General features: G+C 47.3%; 1 protein-coding gene across 7 annotated transcripts in view; it reads right to left on the bottom strand.

Moving 5' to 3' along the window:
- Positions 1-21,344, bottom strand: part of ARHGEF18 (Rho/Rac guanine nucleotide exchange factor 18) — a 100,163-nt gene that overhangs the window by 20,716 nt on the left and 58,103 nt on the right. For 6 of the 7 annotated variants that reach the window (XM_019964221.2, XM_019964223.2, XM_070792020.1 and 3 more), the window contains one exon: positions 890-1,028. In XM_019964221.2, coding sequence (XP_019819780.2) covers positions 890-1,028 — 139 coding nt within the window. Of the gene's footprint in view, positions 1-889; positions 1,029-13,202; positions 15,084-21,344 lie in introns of those variants that run through there. The other variant, XM_070792022.1, reaches the window with a different exon arrangement.

Below are 21,344 nucleotides of genomic sequence, written 5' to 3'. Positions count from 1 at the left end.
ATTATAGGCAGATTCTCTACCATCTGAGCATCAGGGAAGCCACCCAAGTACACTCTACAGGTGTATTCATTAAATGCTTCCTTTCCTAGCCACTGGTGCCCTCTGGAATCCCCAGAATTCTTTCCAGCCAGAGCAGGGTGGACACAGCTTCATTCCCAGTCCAGATTAAAGGGAGAATCCTTTCTAGGGGAAAAGAAGATCAGCTTCTTGTCCTACCGACTCATGCAGAGACATTTTTTTTTAACATGAGGTTTTCTACTTGAACGCTGCTGAATGCAGCACTTCGAGAACCACCTGGAAGCCCTAGGAAAACCAGCCTAAAGCATAAATAATACGATACAGACTCCGCAGCGACCCCAGCAGGCTTCCTGCCTGGTCTGCAGGACGGAAAGGAGCCCTGTCCAAGGGTTCTTCAAGAGCGGGAGGCAAACTGGCTCCAAGTGGCTGGGGACCCCAGAACACACCTTTTTTTCCCCTTCCCTTTTGAACTTTTTATTTTATATTGGGGTACAGCTGATTAACAATGTCATGATGGTTTCAGGTGAACACTGAAGGGACTCAGTCATACATATACATGTATCCATTCTCCCCCAGACCCCTCTCCTATCCAGGTTGCCACATGACACTGAGCAGAGCTCCCTGTGCTATAGCGTAGGTCTTTGTTGGTTATCCATTTAAAATATAACAGTGCGGAACACACTGTTTTTGAAAAAGGAAGAGAAGTGAATCTCCCAGGCAGGTGTTAATGGGAATCTTGCCTTTTGGTGGTGTGGTCCTGCCGAGGGTCTCCTTCCGGAGAGGCTGTCCGAGGGGTCCCTGAGGAAGCCTCCCCACCTACCCGCTTCCTCCCTTCGCCAGCTCCTGGTGGCAAAGGGGGTAACCCACTCACCCGAGTCTTGTCCCGGTTCCCGCTGGGCTGGGTGCTGGCTGTGGACCCCCCTTCTGCGAGACCGTCATGCCGACATTCCTGGTCGGGCGTGGGCTGCCATCAGACAGGAGGGTGGCCCTCGGGTGCTCCTTCAGGGATGCTGCAACAGAGGCAAAGACAGAGTGGGTGCTGAGGAAGTGGGCGGGGTAGCGCAGGTGGCCCGTCGGGAGGCCCTGCTCCGACTGGGGCCGCAGCGCCGAAAGGATCTTGGAGGTCAGCAGCTCGTTGTCCAGGAAGATGCTCTCGCTCCACTTCCTGGGGAGAGAGCCATAGAAGGAGAGCTCAGGGCGGCTGCGGGGCGCGCCCTCCCTGTCGCTGCTCTTGGAATGCCCGTTCCCCATGGTCACGCTCTGGGCACTGAGACTCGGCTGCTCTGTGCTGTTTTTATACCCTGGAGCAGGGAGGGGGGGGAATCCTTCTAGAAATGGCAAGCTGGTTCTCTTACTGTATTGGCTGAAGCCGTGGGTCTGGAGGGCAGGAAGTGGGTCCCCACTGTGACCGTTCAGTGTGGAAATCGCATAGGATTTTCTCCTTGGGTAAAACACCAACAAAACGGCAACTCCCCCACTCCAGACCCTTTCTGTCTTGGTGGGGAGAGGGGGCAGATAGTAAGGATCAGCTTATATCCGCCACAGAGAATCTTAGGATCACAGACTAAGGACCTCGTACCGACATCACACACGCGATTGTAATTAATCTGAGACCAGCTGTCAGGGTGATTCTGAGATGTGGAGACCACTGGGTCTCTGATGCTCGTAATTGCTAACAGAACCTGAGGCTCTGATCCTATAGTAGAAGGTGATCGGAAACCAACCGAACACACAACAGGGGCCCCAGCAGGGCTGTCTGTGCTCATCAGCTCGTTAATTTCAGAGTTGGCATGTTACTGTTGATAGCAACTTATCCCCCCCAACCCTGCCACAGATCATAAACTTGAATGTGTTCTACTCATATGTGAATTCATTCAATCCTCTCAGTAAGTGTGAAACTAGGCAATCTTATCTTCACCTTGATAAATAAGGACACTGATAATTAAGAAGCCCAATGCCACTTATATTTGATAAATGAAAGCCCATGATATACTCACAAGATGACCTGATTCAAATCTATAATTTTTTCACACTTGTTACTAGCAGTGCCTTGCATGTTACTTTAAGGTCACAATCTATGGGCGAGTACTGATCTATTATAACTATACTTGAAGTCATGATTATACTGGATTTTGGACACACACCCCCCAAACACAATACACACACACACACAATAAAAAACAAAAACAACAAAACCAGAAATGTAGCAACAGACTGGATGTCGAGCGGAAAGGATGTTGAACACAAGTAAGAGACCAAGAGAAATTTGAAATTAAAATAATTTCAAATTATTTTTTAAAAATGTGATGCTAGAATTAATGTTTTAAAAGTGCAAATGTAATTTTTGCCTTTTTAAATTTAAAAATATGTATTGAAGGACTTCTCTGGTAGTCCAGTGGTTAAGAATCCACCTGCCAATGCAGGGGACAAGGGTTCAATCTCTGGTCTGGAAAGATCCCACATGTGATGGGGGCAACTAACCCTGTGCAACACAACCATTGAGCCACCGCTCTAGGGCCTGCAAGCCACAAGTACTGAGCCCATGTGCTGTAACTACCAAAGCGTGCGTGCCTAGAGCCTGTGCTCCAGGACAAGAGAAGCCACCACAGTGAGAAGCTGGTGCACCGAAACTGGAGAGTAGCCTCCCTCGCTGCAACTAGATAAAAGCCTGAGCAGCAACCAAGACCCAGCACAGCCAAAAATAAAAATATATACAGGGGAAAAAAAAGTGCTGAACATTTAGATGCACGGTGCCCACTGATTCCTCCCTCACTGATGGAAAACTGCAGCTCTTAGAAAGCCAGGCTGTCATTAATTAGGCTGATTTTTTGCTGCCTCTTTTTTGGCAAATCCACCATGTAAGTCAAGCCTACTTGGGATGGGCTGCTTGGCTAATTTTGAAAGCCACATTTAAAAGCTTTGCTCTAAGACAAACAGCAGCCTTTAAAAGAAATCTGACCACTGGCATTCCAGATCTGGCTCCTGGGTCCCCAGCGCATCCCTTCCCCGTCCCCTGGTTTCTCTATGTCACTCGAGGAAAGTAGTTGGGATTCTGGTTCTGAGTAGCATGGAGACTGGGTGGTGCCACGTGCTCAGTGATTTCAGACGTCCTGACATGGAGATTGTAAATGGCTAATGGTGCCTATTATCGTGGTAGACACAGGTGGTCAAGCTGTCGCCCATATACCAACACCTGTTTGGCAAAGGTGAAAATCGTAAACCGAGGCCTCCACGGTCCCTGGCAAGTGCTTCCCGGCATTTCTACACCCAGTGAACTCCACCTCGGCAATTATGATCTATCTGGATGTACAAACGGGACGAACGCAGAGACAAAGCCTTTGCCCAGTGTCCTGGTGTGGCTGGTAGGCTGTTCCTGTGACCCAAGGTCCTGCCTGAAGTTGGATGGATTCTGCTGTAATCGAACAGCCCACAGAAGAAAAGGTAACCAGGAACGCCCTCGAAGAATCACCGCTTCCAGAGAATTTTTAGAAAATGATGGATAACACTAAATCTACAGTAAGTGTAATCAGAGCCTCCTTGGGGTGTTGGGAAGACACTTTGAGGTTCTTCCATCTTGGTCTTGCTTAGGGATCCCAGGTACCCCTGGACTCTCAGAAGGGGAGAAGGGACAAAATTCCAGGTAACACAATGCTGAGTTGGCCCTGACAACGTATGCCATGATTTACTCATTTACTCTCATTATTGTCTGTCTCCTTGGTAGGAGGGAGAAAGGGTCTCTCACAAAGTAGGCACCAAGAAATCACTGTTTCACAGGATTTTATTCAGCTAGAAAAAGGAATGAAATTCTGATACTTGCTGCAACGTGGACAAAATGTGAGGACACGATGCTCAGTGAAGTAAGTCAGACACCAAAGGACAAAGATGGTCGGATTCCTCTTCTAGGAGGTCCCAAGAGGAGTCAGACTCCCAGAGACAGAATGCAGGATGGGCTGAGGTGGGTTCCCGGGGTGGGGGAGGGGAATGAGGAGTTTTGCTTAACATGGACAGTTTCAATTGGGGAAAATGAAGAGAGTTTTGGAGATGGATGGTGGTGATGGTTGCCTGACCCTGTGAATGTACTTAATGCCACTGGATTGTACTCTTCAAAATGGTAAGGCTGGAGCCTTAGTCACCGGATTACCAGGGAACTCCTAAGTGACTCACATTTTTCACTTCAACTATCTCTGCACGTGATTGTGAACACCGCACAAGTACTGATTTGAGGGTTACAGACACATTTTAGCCAGCAGGTGAATCTGCAAACACGGAATCCAAGAATAATGTCGTTCGTCCATACAGTGGAATACGAGGTACTCAGCCAAAGAAGGAACGAAAGGTTGAAACATGCTCCTATGAGGATGGACCTGGGAAAAACCCTGCTGAGTGAAAGAGGTCAGGCACATAAGATCTCTCAGTGCAGGATCCCGTCTCTAGGAAACATGCAGGATAAGTCCATCTACAAAGGCAGAAAGCAGATTAACAGGTGCCTAGGACTGGGGGCTTCCCTGGTTGCTCAGACGGTAAAGATTCTGCATGCAGTGTGGGAGACCTGGGTTCTATCCCTGAGTTGGGAAGAACCCCTGGAAGAGGGCATGGCAACCCACTCCACTATCCTTGCCTAGAAAATCCCACAGACAGAGGAGCCTGGTGGGCTAAAGTCCATAGGATTAAAAAGAGCTGGACATGACTGAAGCGCCTAAGCACAACAACAGGACTGGGGGAGATTGGAGGGGGACAGCTCATGGGTATGGGGTTTCTTCTGGGGGTCTAAACTTGACTTCACGAAAAAAAAATGAGAAGGGGGAAATTCCCTGATGGTCCAGTGGTTAGGAATTGGCGCTTTCACTGTCCTGGGCCTGGGGTTCGATCTCTGGTTGGGGAACTAAGATCCTGAAAGCCACGTGGTGTGGCCAAAGAAACAGTTTTTAATTAAAACATTTTTTAAATCAATAAAATGGATTGCAGTGACTCTGAGAACATTAAAAGCCACTGCACCGCACACTGAAATTGGTGGATTGTATGATATGTGCATTGCATCATGGTTAATGGGTAAACTGAGAGGAAGGGCCATCTTTCTGCAGGAGGAGAGGGAGCCAAGGGATCTGTAGGCTTGACCCCCACTGTGAGTGAATCTTGCTGTCCCTGACTCTGAGACAGCAGGAATCTGTATTTGTCCTGCCATCGTGTTCTCCTACACCAGGACAGCTACGGTGGGGCAGGTGAGCAGTGGCCGGGCGCTGGGATCTGGGCGGTGCTGTCTGCACTGCCATGGGAGCCACCCGGGAGCTTAATTAGCACCCTCTGCCTGCCGCTGAGAGGTGCCATCGACCGGTGTGCTCCTGGCCCTCTGTGGCCACCCGTCCACCGTGGAGGGGACCCAGAGGAGAGGGAGGGACAACAAAGAGAAGTGAATGGTAAAAATGGAAAAAGTTCTTGGCCCGGAGGAAAAAACACACCCTGTTCTCAGCCACAAACACAGACAGCAGTCCGTTCTCAGGAATTTTTTTTTTTTTCAAACCTGGAATCTAGAAAAATAGTGTAAATGATCTTATTTGCAAAGCAGAAATAGACACAGACATAGAGAACAAATGGATGGATATCAAAGGGGAAAGGGGTGAAGCGGGTGAACTGGAAGCTTTGGATGAACATATATACACTCTACTGATAGTAGGTATAAAATCGCTAACTGATGAGAACCTACCGCACAAGGAACTCTACTCAGTGCTCTGTGGTTACCTAAATGGGGAGGAAATCCAAAAAAGAGGGGATATATGTAAACATACGGCTGAGTCACTGTGCAGTACAGCAGAAACTGACACAACATCGTAAAGCAACTGTACTCCAAAGAAAATCAATAATAATAATAATAATAATAAAAAAAGATGCTACCCTGGGTTGGGCTTCCATGTGGGAGAGTCTCAGACAGACTGGTCATATAATACAGGTATATATCCTAAGCCTGGTGGCTCAGACAGTAAAGATTCCGCTTGCAAATGCAGGAGACACAACAGACAAGGGTTTGATCCCTGGGTTGGGAAGTTGCCTTGGAGGAGGGCATGGCAACCTACACCAGTATTCTTGCCTGGAGAATCCCATGGACAGGGGAGCCTGGAGGGCTACACAGTCCACCAGGTTGCAGAAGCAACTTAGCACCCACACACCCTGGGTTATGAATCATATCCCTCCTAATGTTCTTCAATGAATAAAAGCAAATAACGTAATCACTTTTAAAAATGTCCTTGCTGCTAAAACCACAAAAACAAAAACCCGTTTTGTCTTGGTTTCTTAAAGAGTGGTCTCTGAGCAAATCAGGTGACGAAGCTGGTGTGAGAGCTGAAGTGATCCCACCTTGAGATGTTACTTGGGTGACAGACCCCACGCTGTGCAGTTCAGGTGAACAGGGGCTAATTTCTATCCCACTTAGGCTCCCGAGTGAGCTGCCATCTATAAATCCCCTGATACACCAGCAGGACCCCATCAGCCCCCGGGGGAATCATTAAGGACCCACAAGAAAAGTCTATGAATATGACTTAATAGTTACAGACCTGTTGAAAATTAATTTTCAAGGAAACCCATCAAGTGACCATCTTAATTGGACTTAAACTGTCCTTCTATAATCTAGACCCACACTGGTTTCCAGAAACACTGACTTCCAAATAAGAATTTTAAATTCTAACCAACAAGGATATACCCCCTGTTGTTATACCAACAACCATATACCCCCCTGCTGTGTAGCATGGGGACCTATATTCAATATCTTATAATAACCAATAATGGAAACGAATCTGAAAAAGAATAGATATACATGTATTGTTGTTCGGTTGCTAAATCGTGTCTGACTCTTTTGCAACCCCATGACATGACTGTAGCCCACCAGGCTCCTCTGTCCATGGGATTTCCTGGGCAAGAATACTGGAGTGGGTGGCCATTTCCTTCTCCAGGGGATCTTTCCAGCCCGGAGATCGAACCCAAGTCTCCTGCACTGGCGGGTGGATTCTTTACCACTGATCCACCTGGTATTACTGAATCATTTTGCAGTACACCTGAAACTAACACAACATTGCAAATCAACTAGACTTTAAAAATTTTTTTAATATTCTAAATGGCAGACTCCTCCTGTCACTCTATAGGAAACCAACTGGAAACATCTCTGGGAGGCAGCTGGGCCAGGGTACCACGTTCCTGCAGTTTTCTACTGCAGGCCAAGCAAGTGGATCAGACTGGCGGCATCTTTAGGCAGGACCAGACTTCCCCAGCCACCCAGCAGTTTTGGAAGCTTGGCTTCAGAACAGCTCCCCCATTTCTCCCATTTGGGTGAGGTCCTGGGTCCTCCTCCCACCACCTCCGTTCTTTGTGTTTGCGAAAACTTCTCTCCCAGGCTGTGAGTGCCGCCTGTCTCTAGAGAGTTCTAGCAAGCACAGGCTGCAGGGAGAGTGTTCCAGAGACAATTAAGAAAATCTGATGCCAAGTGGAGTTTTCAGTTCACAGCTCCAGGCTTGGCGGCTGCCTGAGAACAGACTGAATCGATGCTGAGACAACTCATTGATTTCTCTGCCTTGCTTCATTGTATGTTATACAACCGAGGTGGCATAAAAAAGAAAAAGAAAAAATATAGGAGGCAAAAAAAAACAACCCCAAAAAACAAAACCAACAGCCAAGCCCCAAATCTTAACCCCCTGCCTCAAAGGACAAGCAAAACAACTAAAAAAAAAAAGGCATACTGTGGTTTAGAAGAGTAAGCCAGAAAGAACATTCTTTGTGGATCTGAAATCACCCAATTAACAAAATACACAGCCCCCTTACTCCCAATTACGTCAAACCAGCAAACACCACTATTAAAAAAAAAAAAAAAAAAGTGGTATTTTCTTGACTGTGTGTGCAGAAGACTTAAGCATCACAAAACAGTATAAAAGTAGAAATAACCCATAACGTCACCGTCCACAGTTAACTGGTACTGGAATGAAGATTTGCAAGTTGAGAATTAATGTTTAATACTGAGTGATTTACAGAGCCATGTTGAAAGCTCCCTCATGTATAGCAAAAGGATAATATGGTAGCAAATACCATATTTTTTGCATAAATACTGTACAGGACATGTGGGTTATACCATCAAGTGATATGCTTGCAAATCACAATCATACAAAATATTCCATATTCTCTATGGATAATTCTGGAAGTTAAACATAGAAAGGACAAATGGCCATGTCTGTGGGCATAAACATGAACTTCAACCTAAAAACTTCATGTTTTTCACAAACAAAAACTCAAAATGGACCACAGATTTAGAACCATAGAAGTATTCAGAACTAACATAGGAGAAAATCTTTAGGAACTGGGGCTGAAATGGTAAAGAGTTCTTTGCTGTGACACCAGCAGCCTGATCCACAAAAGAAAAAAAATTTTTTTAAACTGTCTTCATCATGATTAAAAATGTTTGCTTGTGGAAGATCTCTTAAAAGGATGGAAAGAGGCTTGGGAAGAAATTTGCAAACTGCCTGATGAAGGACTAGCATCTAGAATATATAACAGACTCTCAAAATCCAATCGTAAAAATACAAACAACCCATTTAGAAAAATGAGCAGAAGAGATGAAGACTACATTTCAGCGAAGAAGATATTGAATGATGATGTAAAAAAAGCACATGAAATGATGTTCAACATCACTCAACCGTCAAATGCAAACCAAAACCACCAGGGACCATCACTACCAGGATAGTTAAAATAAAAAAACAGTGATGATGCTAATTGCTTGCGAGGATGTGGAGAAACTGGATTGCTCATACATGGCTGGTGAGAATGTAGAGAGTGCAGTCGCTCTGGAAAACAATTGGGCAGTTTGTAAAGAAAACAAAACAACTGCATTCCTAGGTATTTATCTCAGAGAATGCAAAACTTCAGTCCAGACAAACACCTATGCACCACTGTTCACTGCTTCTTTGAAGCCCAAACTAGAAACAATACATGGGTCCTTCATGGAGTAAAAGGCTAGACAAACTTCAGTCTACCCACACGACAGAATACAACACACAACAGTCAGGGTGGATCTCACGGGCATTGTACTGAGATAAAAGAGCCAACCTTGGACTTCCCTGCAGTGGACTGGAATCCATCTGCCAATGCAGGGGACGAGGATCCGATCCCTGCTCTGGGAAGATCCCACATGTCTTGGAGCAACTGAGTCTGGGTGCCACAGTTAATGAGCCTGCCCTCTGGAGTGTGCGAGCTGCAACTGCTGAAGCCCGTGCTCTGCAATAAGAGAAGCCACCGCAATGAGAAGCCCCTGCACGCCACAACTGGAGAGTAACCCCGCTTGCCACAAGTAGAGAAAGCTTCAATGCAGCAATAAAGACCCAGCACAGCCATGAATAAATGTTAGGAATATTTATATTTCTATAAATGTAAATAAAGGCATTAAAGTAAATATGCAAATAAAGTCAGACAAAAAAAAAAAAAAAAAAAGAAGAAGAATTCCTGCAGGAATGTGAGCATCGGGAAACTGAGTGGGAGATATATGCAAACTCTGTACTCTCTTTTTTTGTAACTTTTTTTATAAATTGAAGACTAATCCCAAACAAATAGTTAAATGTTTTTTTTTTAAAGTTCAGGAAGAACTGAGCCTTATTAAAAACAAAAGAATAATTTTTGAAAAGATATGTGTGTGGACACTCCGAGTTATGTTTAAAAAGGACTAGAATGGGCCAGGCCCTTCTTGGCAGAGGGAGGAGACAAGCAATTGAAAATATTTATTTAGGGATACCCATGTTCAGCAGTGGCGTTATTCACAGTGATGCTGAGGCGGGAGCAACCCAAGTGTCTATAGGTGGAGGAATGGATTAACAGATGTGGTCCATTCATAGCATTGGGATTTTATTTTAGTCTTAAAAAAAAAAAGGAAGGAGATGCTGAGCCCTGCCACACTGTGGATAAGCCTTGGGGACATGATGCTCAGTGAGAGAAACCAGACACAGAAGGACACAGGGTCTGATCCCACTCACAGGTGGTCCCTGGAGGAGTCAGATCCTCAGAGACAGGAAGTGGACGGTGAGGCGGGGGCGGGGCGAGGGGCCAGGGAGTGAGTGTTTCATGGGGATGGAGTTCCAGTATTTCGAGACTCAAGTTCTGGAGATGGATGGTGGGAATGGTCACACTGTGTTGTGAAAGTACTTTCAGCCACTGAATTGTGCCCTTAAGATGGTTAAGATGACAAGTTTTTAGTGTATTTTATGACTATTAACATCCCATTAAGGGACTCAGAGTGTGTCCACACAAAAGAAATGAGACTCCTTCACTGTGGTTTCCGTCTTCATTCCGTGCAGGTGAGATGGCCCCTGGACTGCGAAGGAACAGAAACAACACACTTCGAAGATCATCAAGGCTCAAGGCAGGACTAGGCACGCGTACTTGACCTCAGCTCCTCAGGGCCAGGCACAGCACAGCCCAGGGACACAGATGGCACCAAGTGAAGTCCCTAGACTGAACGATGCTCAAGTGGGACATGGACACAGCTGGCTGAGCCTGTGTGGAGCACCTCTGGGGGAGCTGGGGAGGACAGAGATGACAGAAGGGCAAAGCCATCCTGATTGGCAAAGAGGAAGGAAGTTAATCTTACAAACTCGATGTTAATCTGTGGCAAAAAAAAAAAAAAAAGCCTTCTGGGATGTGAGCATGGGACATAATGGGCTGAGAATCTTAGGTTTCCTGTTCCTTGGAACAAATCAAGACAACTCCGAGAGGTGTGCTCTGCAGCACTAGAGGAGAGTAGACAGAGAGAAGGTGCTCATGGTCGCTACAGCAAATGGCCTGCTAGTCCCTGGGCGGTTCTGGGCACAGTGGGGAGACAGAGTGGATACGGGCCCCTGGGGTATAAGTTAGGTGCTGGCTGAGTCCCTTGTGACACCCTTGTAAATTCACAGGGGGATTAAGAACCCATGAGCACAGCTTGAGGGACTTTAAAATTTACTGGGACCACACTTCCCTGCTGGTCCTGTGACTAAGACTCTGCACTTCCAATGCAGGGGACCACCCGGGTTCAATTCCTGGCCACAGAACTAAGATCCCACATGCTACAAGTAAGAGCCCGCATGCCACAACTAAAAAGGTTCCACAAGCTGCAATGAAGATCCTGTGTGCTGCAACTAAGACTCGGTACAGCCAAGTAAATAAATATTTTAAAAAGTTTACTGGGTGTCCACAAACACTCAGGCTTGGCAGTAGACTGATCTTACACAGAAAGAGGGTCTCCAGTAGAATGCCAAAGGGCTCTGTCCTTGGCCTTGACTGAAATGAGACCATAGGAGCCTTGCTTATCAAATTCACGGATGACACGCAGCAGAGAAGTTGCCCCAGATTTTGTTTGTAAATAAAGACAGAGAGATGAATTAACACAAAACTGTCTTGGAGAAATTACTATAGAGGAAATACCAAGAGATCCAGCAAAGATGGGGGGTGTGGGGCCACCTGCAGCAGCAGCACAGGTGAAAAACCAGGGGGGCGTTCCAGGTGCCTGCCAGCACCTCAGTAAACCACCAGCGTGCTGCACACAGGGCTGGGTCACCTTAGGTCACAGCAACGTCAGTGAGATAACCAGAGCCAGGAGGGCTAAGCTGCTGGCCGGCCAGGCCTGCCTGGGCATTTACCTTGGGCCACGGCCAAGTCCAGTGAGTTCACTGCCCCAAAGTGGCACCCAGGAAGCCACACGGTTTTCTAAAAAGTACCAGAGAGGGTGGTACACAGGGGGCCCCAGGCCCCCACGAGGGCCCGGTGGGGCATGCCTGGAAGGTTGACAGACCCACCAAGGGGTCCCAGCTGTGACTGGAAAGGAAGGGGTAGAAGATTGGGAGCGATGCTTGGAGGAAAGAAAGCGCAGGATGGTGTCCATGCAGGACAGGCCTGTGGGCGGGTATGGAAGCAGGTTCTCCTGGGGGGCTACCCTATGCAACAGGTGACGGTAACAGGTGAGGAACTGTCACTTTCCCATAATTATTAAACACTTAATAGCAACTGCCCAGGATTCCACAAACCACACGGAACCACCGCTCCTGTTTCAGCACATTCTTTTCCATCTTTATTTCTGTTCATTTCAATGAGGAGGTCATGCTGTCATCCACCATCAACCATTTCTGATCTGCAAAAACAACCTTTTCCCACAGTTGGACCTCACATGGGGGTGAGCTCTTGCCAAACTCAATTTTGCATCCCGCCTTTCTGCTGAAGATGTGTCATAAACATTCTGTCAGCCTGTGAAACACACTGCGGAAAGCTTGTACTGTGGCTTTTGTACGGAAGTCTTCTGCAATGGCTGTAAAATCACTTATTGGAGACGACCACTCCTCTAATAGGCTTCCCAGGTGGCGCGGTGGTAAAGAATCCACCTGCCAGTACAGGAGATGTCATGAGAGATGTGGGTTTGATCCCTGGGTGGGGAAGATCCCTTGGAGGAGGAAATGGCAACCCACTCCAGTATTCTCCTGGAGAATTGTCCTGAAGAACTGTCCAGTATTGTCCTGGAGAATCCCATGGACAGAGGAGCCTGGTGGGCTATAGTCCATGGGGGTCGTAAGAAGTCAGACTTGACTGAGAGATTGAGCACACATGCTCCTCTAATGTTGTGTTGTAATGTTTCCTGTGGTTATAAATTAAGCTGTGATGGACACCTGCATGACACACTTCCGATCAGCAACGGATATTTTCCTGGGATAGATCCTTATTAGCAGCTGGGTAACCCCCGTGGCCCATTTCCACAGTCTGTTCCCCCCATCACAATGCAGACAGTCTGGAATCTTCCTGATTGTGGGGAAAAAAAGACCCTGTGTTTTCAATGCAGGGGTTGCAGGCTCGATCCCTGGTCGGGGAGCTAAGATCCCACAAGACTTGCAGCCAAAAGAAAAACAGCTCAAAGAGCTCTACTGAGCCAAAAGCACTCTGGTGAGCTGGGGGTATGTGGCCTCCCCCAACGAGGGAACTCAGACTTGACACACTTTCCAGGAGAGGCGGGGTCCCCTCTGCACACACCCGTTCTTTCCCCCATTGTCCCTGGGGCCCCTCCCTGGGCTCTTCGGGAGCCCCTGCCCCTCTGTGTAGGGCCCTCCCTCTGTACCAGTGAGACACGCCCTGGCCGTTTGGCCAAGGCTGTGACCTCCTTGAGAGGCTGCCCGCCCAGACTTGCCAGCCCCGTCCCTCCTCACCTGCTGCCAGCGCGGCTTCCCACGCACCTGGCTAGTAGTCCCCATGGCTTCAGGATGCAGTCCTGAGCCCTTGGCCTGCTTCAGACAGACTCTCTGGGATGTGGGCCCTTCCTAGGCCTCACCTCTTGCCACCATGTCCACCCTCGGAGGCCTTGGGGACCCTGGCCCAGGCGCCCCTTTGCTTCGCCAGCTTTGGGGCCAGGCCAGAGTCCCTCTGGGTTGCCCTGCCCTGCTTCCCACCCTCAAGGTCTAGGCCTTTTGGTGGTTTCTTTACCCTCCCCCACTTTCACTGCATCACTCAGGCCTCATTGAACCTTGACCCCCATGAGGGTAAGGGGTGGGTGTCACTCATCTCTGTGTGACATCACTGGCCATCTTTGGGCTCAGGGCACAGCTACACAGGCAGATCTCAGCCCTGCTGGGAAGGTCAAAGGCAGACATCCAAGGGTGAGGCCTGCAGTAGTCAGGTACAAGCCTGTCCAGCCTGTTCTTGGTTATTTCACTTTAAAGACACGTGGTCACCTTTGCACACTTCTCCTGGGGTCTCTGTGGCTCTCTTGTTACCTTAGCTGACTTGATGAGGACAGCCTCACCCCCCCACACAGCCCAGAGACACGCCCACCCTTGGGAACTGGGCAGACACTCTGCCCTTGCCCTTGGCCCACCTGGCTTTCCTGGCAGGTTTGATTTATTTTTGTTGTTGTTTGGTCAGTTGCTGAGTCATATCTGACTCTTTGCAAACCCAAGGACTGCAGCACACCAGGCTTCCCTGTCCTCCACTATCTCCTGGAGTTTGCTCAAATTCACGTCCATTGAGTTAGTGATGCTATCTAACCATCTCATCCTCTGTTGCCCACTTCTCCTCCTGCCCTCAATCTTTCCTAGCATCAGCGTCTTTTCCAATGAGTCAGCTCTTCCAATCAGGTGGCCAGAGTATGGGAGCTTCAGCTTCAGCATCAGTCCTTCCAATGAATATTCAGGGTTGATTTCCTTTAGGACTGACTGATTTGATCTCCTTGCTGTCCAAGGAACTCTCAAGAGTTTTCTCCAGCTCCACTGTTCAAAGGCATCAATTCTTTGGCGCTCAGCCTTTGTTATGGGTTTATTTATTTACTTATCTATCTATCTAGGCCATGCTGTGCAGCTTGTGGCATGTGGGGTCTTAGTTTCCAGATCACGGTTTGAACCCTGGCCCTCAGCATTGAATGCTCAGAGTCCTAACCACTGGCTCACCAGGGAAATTCCTCCTGGCAGGTTTTAAACCTCTGTGTCTGAAAGCAGACCAGATGGAATCCCACTACCCATTTGGAATTGGGGTGGTGGGCCAGGCCGCCTCTAGTTTGTCAGGGGAAAGAGAGGGAGGGGCTGTGGGTGGTCTTGTCTCTAGCCTTCCAAGATCAGAACCTTGTTTCCCTCGGGCTCCTCCAGCCCCAGAATTCTGAGAGATGGAGGAGGCTCTTTCTACATTGTGAGGTGACCTCTGATTAGGAAATTTTGATGGCACACTACGGAAAAACTTGGGTGCATGGGGAGAAACCACACTCTTCCACGAAAACTGTTCAAAGCTCCTTTTCCTTCTAGCACATCTGAGAGTTAGGGATGCTTTGTGGCGTAAAACATACTCTAACTGGAAACATTCACGTGAGACCTTTATTCTGGCAGAAGTGGGCCAGTCTGTCCCCATTATCCCTCAAGTAGTTTAGCATCATTTCCTCACAGGGACATGATGTGTAGAAAAATATTACTCTGACATTGCTGGGAAAAAAAGAGGCTGGGGTAGGGCAGTCAGGCACAGCTAGATTTTAGTACCCAGTCAGTAGAGGTTAATTATGTTAATTAAGCAGCTGGTGTACTGCCTACAGTCAGTTCTTAACATTCTTAATAAACCTTAACTTGAAAGTTTTTTCTGGCGGGGGCGGGGGGGGGGGGGAACACTGGCTTAATTATTCCACCAATAAATAAGGTACATCTCTAAATTAATATCTAATGTCAAGATGGAATTTCTCTAAATTATTCTTGTTTTGTAAAGATAAGAGCTAACTAAAGCAAACTGCTATTGGTGAGTCATCTTAAAGAAAAAAAAAAAGAACAAAGCAGAACATTCTTGGGCTTAAATCCAGGCAGCTGCATATTATGCTCCTGGAGAAAAATGCAGTCCAAACTCCTTACCTGCACAGATTGCTGGCTGAAAAGAAATGGTCCTCAGGAAACTCAGGTAAGGGCTCATGCAAAAATGTCACCTCTGTCACTGTTACCTGGATTTGATCCCTCAATTATAGTAGAGGAATGAACTTAAAAAAAAAAAAAAAATTTTTTTTTTAAAGATAAAATTAAAAACCAGCCAATACTCTTGTCATCATTCACAAATGACTCTGCCCCAATATCTGTTTGCCTGGGTGGTACGCTGACAGCTGTCATCACAGTGAATATACCCCAGAAGGTAAAGAATCCTCCTGCCACTGCAGGAGCCACAGGCTCGATCCCTGGGTTGGGAAGATCCCCTGGAGAGGGGAATGGCAACCCATTCCAGTATTCTTGCCTGGAGAATCCCATGGACAGAGGAGCCTGCTGGGCTATAGTCCATGGGCTTGCAAGAGTCGAACATGACTGAGCACAGCACAGGGCATGGTCTTTGAATCATTTTAATCATTTCCCTGTAGTCAGATGTCAGAGCCATGTATTTCAATAATATACGCAAGCGTCAAGGGGACAGAATTGCAAAGGCAGAGATTAGAAAACGCTTTATGATTTCAGATCTGTGTCAGTAAACTGCTTCTCCAAATAAATGTACCGACGAGAACAACACTGCAGGAAAATAGGAAAACGGGAGTAAGGAAAGATAACCCTGGGAGGGGACACAACAGACCGACAGCTAGCCGCAGTTGCAAGGGATTGTGGGTATTTCCCCTCATTTTTCTGTTTTCCAAATTCCCTGTGATGGCCATATGACCTTTATAGTTAAAAAAAAAAAAAGAAAAGGTTAATATTAGGAGGAAGCTGAATGCAGGGTGTGTGGGAACTCTGCACAATCTTATTTTTTTTTTTTTTGCTGAAGCTGTGAGGTTTATGGGATCCTAGTTCCACCACCAAGGATTGAACCCAGGAGCTGGTGGTGAAAGTGCTGAGGCCCAGGTACTGCACCGACAGGGAATTTCTACATGATCCTTTTTTTTTTTTTAGATTTTCTTCAAAGATCTAAAATTATTTCAAACGATTTAGCATTTGGATGGCTGGAGTCTTCTTTAAATTTCTGATTAAAAGGAAATTAGAGAGGAGAGTCTCTACCATAGGTTTGGTTTCAAGCAGGAAACCTGACAAATTTCCATTAATGGAAAGGCTGTTGGATCTATACCAAATGGCAGGCAAATAAAAGTGCATTTATCTACTTTAAATATTGAAGGTCTATGACTTTTAAAAAGAAGTGCTGGGGCTTCCCTGGTGGACCAGTGGTTAAGACTCCACGCTTCCACTGCAGGGGGCTCGGGGTATGAAGAAGAGAAACAAGGAGAAACAAAGTGGGCAGAGGGGGGAGGGACACTGTCATGGGCCTTTAGAGGTGCCTCGGGTTTATACTTTTTCCTTGAAACTGAAGCTACAGAAAAGTTTATGCATGAGGGTCCTAGATCAGATTTGCCTCTGGAAGCGGCTGATGCAACCAGGGAGCAGTAATGGAAGGAGCCAGGGGTGGAGAGTGCCAGGACTGCTGACACGGGGGATGGGCAGGGGCAGACTCAGGGCAGGGAGAGGGGAGGGGTGACCTTTGACCTAGGATGGGAGTCGCCCAAGCTGCTTGGGAGGTCTCAGGTGACAGCTAGATGCAGGAGTGGGGCCCTCAAGAGACAGTCCAGAAGAGGGATGGAGACTTGGGCAGACGACAGTACCTGAAGCCAAGGAGTGGACGAGACTCCAGAGCTGGAGAGACTGCTTTGCAGAGCTGCCTGGGGACTGGATGGGGCAAGACATGGCAACGATGGCCCTCAGGGTCCCTGGCTGCTGCATGTAGTGCAGAACAGCGGGCAGAGGGAGTTCATCTCAGAAGCACTGCTTCATCAACTGAAATCTGTAGGCTGTTTTCTCACAGGCTGTCATTCAGTCCTCGTTCTCCATCCTGTATTTCCCTAGCTGCTAATTTAGACCAATGGTTCTCATCCTGGGGTAATTTGGCATTTGGGGGACATTTGGCAGCATCTGAAAACAGTCGAGATCATCATCAGGGGTCGGGGGTGCTCCTGACATCCTAGGTCACTACTAAGGATACTGCTCGGCACCCCAACCACAGAGAACCATCCGGCCCCAAATGTCCACAGTGCCCAGGGTGGGAAAGGCCACGTGAGACCCGGACATGGAAACTGAAACATTCTTTGCCCTGAAGCCCACCTTGCTGGCTTCAGTCACTGAGACCTGGGGGCTCTGATGACACAGAGATGGGGGCCACCCTAAAGCTTTGATAAGCAAACCTTCCACATCTGTGTCTTTCTAAATTACATGGTAAATGACTGGTCAGGACAGAGCAGAGGATGGAACCCAGGAGCGGTCTCCCTCTAATTAACTCACCAAATGTGAGCACATGTGCTCAGTCACTCAGTTGTGTCCGACTCTGTGACCCCATGGACTGCAGCCACCAGGCTCCTCTATCCATGGGATTCTCCAGACAAGAATAATGGGTTGCCATTTCCTTCTCCAGGGGAATTAACTTCCTAATTAATGCCCTTTGGGAACTTTCACCCAACTTATTATAAGCCTGGCTAAAGGGTGATTAGCTCAGAATCATCTTAACGTCTCCGTGTACTTCCTTCTACCCCAAGAATGTTGTCTAGGAGCAGATCTGACCTTCCCATCGCCCGGTGTTCCACCCCACTTTCCTGGTCGACTGACCAGACCGTCACCTGCCAGAGGAGGAAATAAGGCTGCTGTGACACCATTTCTTCCCAGGGATGCAAGCTGGCTTTAGGGCTTACAACCGCAGCTTTGATGACCCACTCTTCTGGGTGACGGAGGCATGATGGCGGGTCGGCTGTCTCTAGTTGGGGGATGGCCCTGGCCAATCCTTCTGCTTCCTCCCCAGGCCTGAGACCACACTTGCCAGATGTCAGATGCTTCTGCTGGGATGCCCAGAAATGTCAGAGGTCATGGGTATCTGAGACTTGCTTTTAAGTTCTTACAACTCTCTGGTGTCAGGCCCAACTAGCGTAGAGAAGCCTTACGATCCAACAATGAAAAACCAAACGACTGATTCAAAAACGGGCAAAGGGTGTGAATACATATTTCTCCAAAGAACATACAGAAATGGTGCAACTAAAAGACTCCGCATGCTATAACTAAAATCCTGCATGCCACAGGTAAAAGAGCCTGCATGCTGCAACCAAGACCCAGCGCAGCCAAATAAATACATACTTAAAAAAAAAAAAGATAGCGAGAAGTAGCCAATAAGCCTGTGAAAAGCAGTTCAACATCCCTATTGTTAGGAAAATGCAAATCAAAACCACGATGAAATGCCACTTCACACCCACTAGCATGGGATGATGTAAAATGACAAGGGTAGGGGAGGATGCAGAGAAACTGGAATCCTCCTACGTTGCTGGTGGAAATGCAAAACGGTGCGGCTGCTTTGGGAAAGTTCGGCAGTTCCTCAAGAAGTCAAACTAATTACCATGCAGTCCAACAATTCCACTTCTGGGTATGGACCCAGGAGAACTGACAGCAGGGACTCAAACAGGTATCTGCACACCCGTGTGCATAGCATCGTGATTCACAACAGCCAAGAGGTGGAAGCAACCCAAGGGTCCGTGAACAGATAAATGGACAAACAAAATGAGATATAGCCATAAGATGGAACAGTACCCAGCCTTAAAAACGAAGGAAATTCTCATGCCTGTTACAAGCTGGATGAGCCCCGGGGACATCATGCTCTGTGAAACAAGCCAGTCACAAAAGGACAAATACTGCATGATTTTACATATACGAGGGGCTGAGTGTAGGCAGATTCTCAGAGACACAAAGTAGAATGGTGGGTAACACAGGCTGGGGAGCCAGTGTTTCATGGGGACAGGGTCTGGGAAGATAAGAAAGTCCAGGAGATAGATGGTGGGGATGGTGGTGTAGCGATGTGAATCTACACTTAAAACCAGTTAGAATGTTTCCTAAGAAAAAAAAGGCACGACTAGAGCTAGAGGGGCCTTGCCCTTCAGAGTGAGGCTGCAGCTCGGCCATCGTGGATTTCAGCTTCCTCCCACAAACCTGACATCCTGGGCGTCTTTCCTCTCTACTGACAGCTATCTTGCATGATGGACAGGGCACTGAGAGCTTCCTCAAGAAACTGATTCCGACACCCAGGGAATTGCTCAGGGCTCTAAAAGTGGCCCGGAAGGTCCTGCTGCCCACTTTTAGTGGTCGCTCCTCAGAGCTCCCTTAGCGTTTGACAAGGGTGGTTCAGGGAAATAAGGAAACAAAACTGCTATGTTTAGTGTTTTTGAGTCATTCTGATGAACAAGTTTACCCACTGCATGGAGGGGAAGGGGAGGCAGCGGGTAGGGAGGGGGAGGAAGGGTGTCTCTGGAACTTTTTACCAAGAGTAAACTAGTAACTACCATGTGATCCAGCAATCCCACCCCTGGGTACATATCAGGAGAAAAGTTTAATTTGAAAAGACACAATGCAGCCCTATGTTCATAGCAGCACTATTTATAACAGACAAGACATGGAAGCAACCCAAATCATCAACAGGTGACTGGTTTAAGAAGATGTACACACCCACCCACCCACCCACACAATGAAATATTACTCAGCCATAAAAAAGAATGAAATAATGCCATTTAGAGCAACACGGATGGCCCTAGAGATGATCATACTAAGTGAAGGAAGTCAAAAAGAGAGAAACAACCATCATGGGACATCACTTATATCTGGAATCTTAAAAAATGATACAAATGACCTTATTCACAAAACAGAAACAGACTCACAGACATAGAAAACAAACATGGTTACCAAAAGGGAGAGTGCCAGGTAGGAGAGATGAATTAGGAGTTTGGGATTAACACATACACACTGCTGCTGCTAAGTTGCTTCAGTAGTGTCCGACTCTGTGCAACCCCATAGACGGCAGCCCAGTAGGCTCCTCTGTCCCTGGGATTCTCCAGGCAAGAATACTGGAGTGGGTTGCCATTTCCCTCTCCAGTGCATGAAAGTGAAAAATGAAAGTGAAGTCGCTCAGTTGTGCCCAACTCCTAGCGACCCCACGGACTGCAGCCTATCAGGCTCCTCCGTCCATGGGATTTTCCAGGCAAGAGTACTCAATAAGGATCTACTATATAGCACAGGGAACTATACTCAATATCTTGTAATAACTCATAATAGAAAAGAATCTGAAAAAGAACACACATGCACACACACACACATAACTGAATCACTTTGCTCTAAACTAACATGATATTGTAAATGAACTATTGTAAATGAACACTTCAACTAAAAAATATTCTATAGTGCTAAAAAAAAAAAGAGTAAACTACTAAGAATCACTCCTAAATGATAACACCGATCACCAGGGCAAACAGCCTTCCGACATGAGGATGAAAGGGCAAATCGGGTCGGGAGGACAAAGGTGTGATCGTGATGCTTCGATACGAACATGGCTGGGAAGGACGGGAGGAGGACGCCCCTGCACAGCTCAGGCATGTCCCAGAGCTTATCCGCTTCCCTTTGCTCCATTTCCCACCACTTTCTGGTATTAGGCAAAGAGGCACCTTCAGCCTCATTCACAAGGAATTCAGACCTTAAAAAAAGCATGCACTTTGTGGATAAGTTATTTCATCCCTCTGAGGGCAAGGCCAGAGGCAGGACTGTAGGGGCCCCAGCAAAACCATTCCACCCGCTGAGGCCCCGCTAGCAAGTCGGCAGGCTTTCCTCATTGGCATGTTGTAAACAATTATGCAAATTCAACTGACTGTCCAGAAATCAGAATGACGTGATAAAAACATTTTAATGAAAACAAAGTGATTTTGAAAAGATTAATTCAGGTGTAGCTACGACGCATCTGAAATCTTGCAGAAAACCCCAACTGGCCTGATTATGTAATAGTATTATTTTTCAAACCTTCAATGCGGGAAATAAAGAGCAAACGTCAGCAGAGGTGGCTGTGAGGAGGGC

The sequence above is a fragment of the Bos indicus genome, chromosome 7 (assembly GCF_029378745.1).
Source record: "Bos indicus isolate NIAB-ARS_2022 breed Sahiwal x Tharparkar chromosome 7, NIAB-ARS_B.indTharparkar_mat_pri_1.0, whole genome shotgun sequence".
NCBI classification, from domain to species: Eukaryota; Metazoa; Chordata; class Mammalia; order Artiodactyla; family Bovidae; genus Bos; species Bos indicus.
This window is presented reverse-complemented; position numbering and strand designations above follow the sequence as displayed.